The following is a 3,455-nucleotide window of genomic DNA, read 5'->3' as shown; positions in this document are numbered from 1 at the left end:
GTTATTTTAACAACAAAAATTTTTTTTTACTAAAAGTCTGAAATATCCATGACATATGTATGAGGGATATTTTACCATATTTGTATCTCACATCTAATCATGAAAGTTAATTTGAGAAAAACTATTTTTGACAATAGAATTATTTTGAATTTAACCAACAAGTTGAGATTTTTTAAACAATAAAAGTGAAATATTTTGGGAACTTAGTTGTTTATTTTCCCATAATTAAAAATTTAAAATATGACAAATTATTCTTACATATTTTATAAGGTCATATGCAAAAAAAAAAAGTTTTCATAGTATATTTAAAATGCTTCAAACATATAACATTTATAAATGATACGTACAATTGTGTATCATATATTTACATTGCGAGTAATTACTAACTATAATACTAAGCTTCAATTATTAATAAAAAATCTTAGCATTATTTCAAATAAACTTCCTAATACTTGTTTCATATAAGTTTCTTTAAGTAAAATAGTAAATTTATGCCACAAACTAGTAAGTTTTGATGATTAACCAAATTTACTATTCTATCAACAATATTTACTATTAATCTATAAAAACTTACTGTTACTTGAACTAAACTTACTCTCCAAAAACTAAGTTTCAGATATAGAATAGTAATTTACTTTAAAAAAAAGTTAGTTCCATATTTATTCAAGTTTACTTTTTGAGACATAAAAGTTACTAATATATTGAGTTAACTTACTATTTTTTATGTAAAACTTACTAACCAAAATTTTAGGTACTATTTTATTTAGATGACCAGTACAACAGGTAATCAAATGGTCGCTAAAAGTATTTTTACCTGTTATATCAGGTAAAAATAGTTTCGTTACCATAACTATCGTTACTTCAGACTTTTCCCAAATATAAACCTTTCTGAGATTCCATTGAGACGAGATTTGAGGAGTTCTGAGGAGGATCCAGGCAAATTTTTTTGAAGGTGGAATTTTTGTTAGATTGTATCTTATGGACTACTGAAGGCAGTTTAGGGTTTCAAGAGAAAATGACAATGACGTATGTGCTTCTGTAACCTTTTATAAACCAGTAGCATTCGCACGGCAAGAGGGGCCAAGGGAAAAGGGCAAAAAACAAAAGAGTCCTGTATATTTAAGGTTTCACCAGAAAATAATAATAACGACTTATTTGCTCATGTAACCTATTATTATTATCGTTAAATTTATGATATATATATATGTAAAATAAAATTTACACAATTATTATTCTTTCAAGATCGACAGTATATTGACTGGACTTTTTTCTCAAAGACCCTTTCGGGCGATGTACGACCTTTTTGACGGTGACTCGACTTTCGCTCAAAGACAAGTTGATGTTGCCTACGGGGACTTGACAAAGAACAGTCAGTTGATTGCATTTATTGGCTATGGAAAGTAGAAGGGAGTTACTCTCTATTTATTTGGATCTTGGAAATTTGAAGCTCTCAATTGGCTCAAAGAGTTGCGTAGTTTTTGTGGAAATTGGGTGTACGAACACATAGAGAGAGAGAGAGAGATGGGGAGCAATCCTACAATAGTTCTGTATCCATCTCCAGGCATGGGTCACCTGGTTTCCATGGTAGAGTTGGGTAAGTTCACTCTCAACCACCACCCTGGATTGGCTGTTACTATTCTCGTTGTGAACCCGCCATACAACACCGCAGCCTCCACTGCTGCTTACATGAATCGCATTTCTGCCACCACCCCTTCCATCACTTTCCACCACCTGCCCTCCCCGCCTCTTGACCCTGACTCTTACCCCTCCTTGGAAGCTCTCCACTTCGAGCTACTTCGACTCAGCAACCCTCATGTTCACCAAGCTCTGCACTCCATCTCCTTGACAGCTGGAATCTCTGCATTCATCATCGACTTCTTTTGCACCTGTGCCCTCTCTGTTGCTACCAACCTTGGAATCCCGACTTATTACTTCTTCACTTCCGGCGCTAATTGTCTCGCTCTCCTCCTTTACTTACCCACGCTCCACCAATCAACAAACAAAAGCTTTAAAGACCTGGACGAACTTTTACATGTTCCTGATTTACTGCCGATACCACCACGAGACATGCCAGTTCCTTTGCTGGAAAGAACGTCTCCTGAGTATGCATTTTTCTTAGATGTTGCGACGCAATTGGCAAAATCGTCCGGGATCCTAGTCAACACGTTCGAATCGCTCGAACATAACATCTTGAAATCAATCTCTCATGGAAAGTATGTTCCGGATGGCCCCACTCCGCCTGTTTTCAGCTTAGGACCTCTGATTGCATCAGACAACGGGAAAGGTGGAGGTGCAGCAGGTGTGCATGAATGTTTGAAATGGCTGGATATGCAACCAAGTCGAAGCGTTGTATTCTTGTGCTTTGGGAGCTTGGGTCAATTTCCAGCTGAGCAACTGAAAGAGATAGCCATCGGGTTGGAGAGGAGCGAGCAAAAGTTCCTGTGGGTGGTGCGCAGTCCGCCTTCTGAGGACAAAACCAGCCGCTTTCAAACTCCACCCGCCCCAGATCTGGATTTGTTGCTTCCCCACGGGTTTTTGGACCGGACAAAGGGTAGGGGTTTCGTGGTGAGTTCTTGGGCGCCGCAGGTGGATGTGTTGAATCATGGGTCGGTGGGTGGGTTTGTGACCCACTGTGGGTGGAACTCAGTGTTGGAAGCAGTCTGTGCGGGTGTGCCTATGGTGGGGTGGCCACTTTATGCTGAGCAGAAGCTGAATAGGCTGTTCTTAGTTGAGGAGATGAAGTTGGCCTTACCAATGGATGAAAGTACGGAAGGTGGGTTCGTGAAAGCGGCTGAAATCGAGAAGCGAGTTAGGGGGTTGATGGATTCGGAGGAAGGAAAGGTGATCAGGGAAACAGCCCAGGCAAAGAAGGAGGAAGCAAAGCAAGCAATGGCTGATGGGGGCTCATCCATTGTGGCATTGGCCAAATTGGTAGAATCCTGGAGGAAGCTGGAGTAAGCTGGGAATTAGCCGCATTTTCTTGCACCAGTCTCACTGCAATAATAAACTAATAAACCCTATGGATGGATATATTTTGTGCGTTTAATTTGTTACTGGAAGGATTTATTGTTATTTGAATGTCAACAAATATATTTTGAGTATAACGTATGACAGTATGCTATTGTTTAGTTTATGAGGAGAGATTTTTCAACAGAGAGTTTTTAATCCGAAATAGTAGAATCTGAGTTAAGGTTTTGAGGCTTTCCTCTGAATCCTCGAAAACGTTAAGTCGCAACCCAATTAATAATTCTTTGGATCTTTTCCCAAATGAGTTCTGTAGATAACTCGGTGCAATGTTGCAGTGAGTGTTTGAGAGCAGCGTCATCATGGGAGGCACTCACTCATGTCTCGGCTTTGGATTGGTCCTAGACCCGCCCTTGCGGCTGACCCTTGCTGCTCCTAGCTAGGAGCAGTTGCCACAAAGTCTCCCAGGCATGCATCATCATAAATTTAAA

At 39.4% G+C, this 3,455-nt stretch overlaps 1 protein-coding gene across 1 annotated transcript; it reads left to right on the top strand.

The window, feature by feature from the left end:
• Positions 1 to 1,521: 1,521 nt before the first annotated feature.
• LOC113762421 (UDP-glycosyltransferase 88B1-like) lies at positions 1,522 to 3,153 on the top strand. The gene has a single exon (XM_027305870.1). The coding sequence runs from the start codon at positions 1,522 to 1,524 to the stop codon at positions 2,956 to 2,958; it is 1,437 nt and encodes a 478-aa protein (XP_027161671.1). The 3' UTR covers positions 2,959 to 3,153.
• Positions 3,154 to 3,455: the final 302 nt, after the last annotated feature.

The sequence above is a fragment of the Coffea eugenioides genome, chromosome 2 (genome assembly GCF_003713205.1).
Source record: "Coffea eugenioides isolate CCC68of chromosome 2, Ceug_1.0, whole genome shotgun sequence".
NCBI classification, from domain to species: Eukaryota; Viridiplantae; Streptophyta; class Magnoliopsida; order Gentianales; family Rubiaceae; genus Coffea; species Coffea eugenioides.
This window is presented reverse-complemented; position numbering and strand designations above follow the sequence as displayed.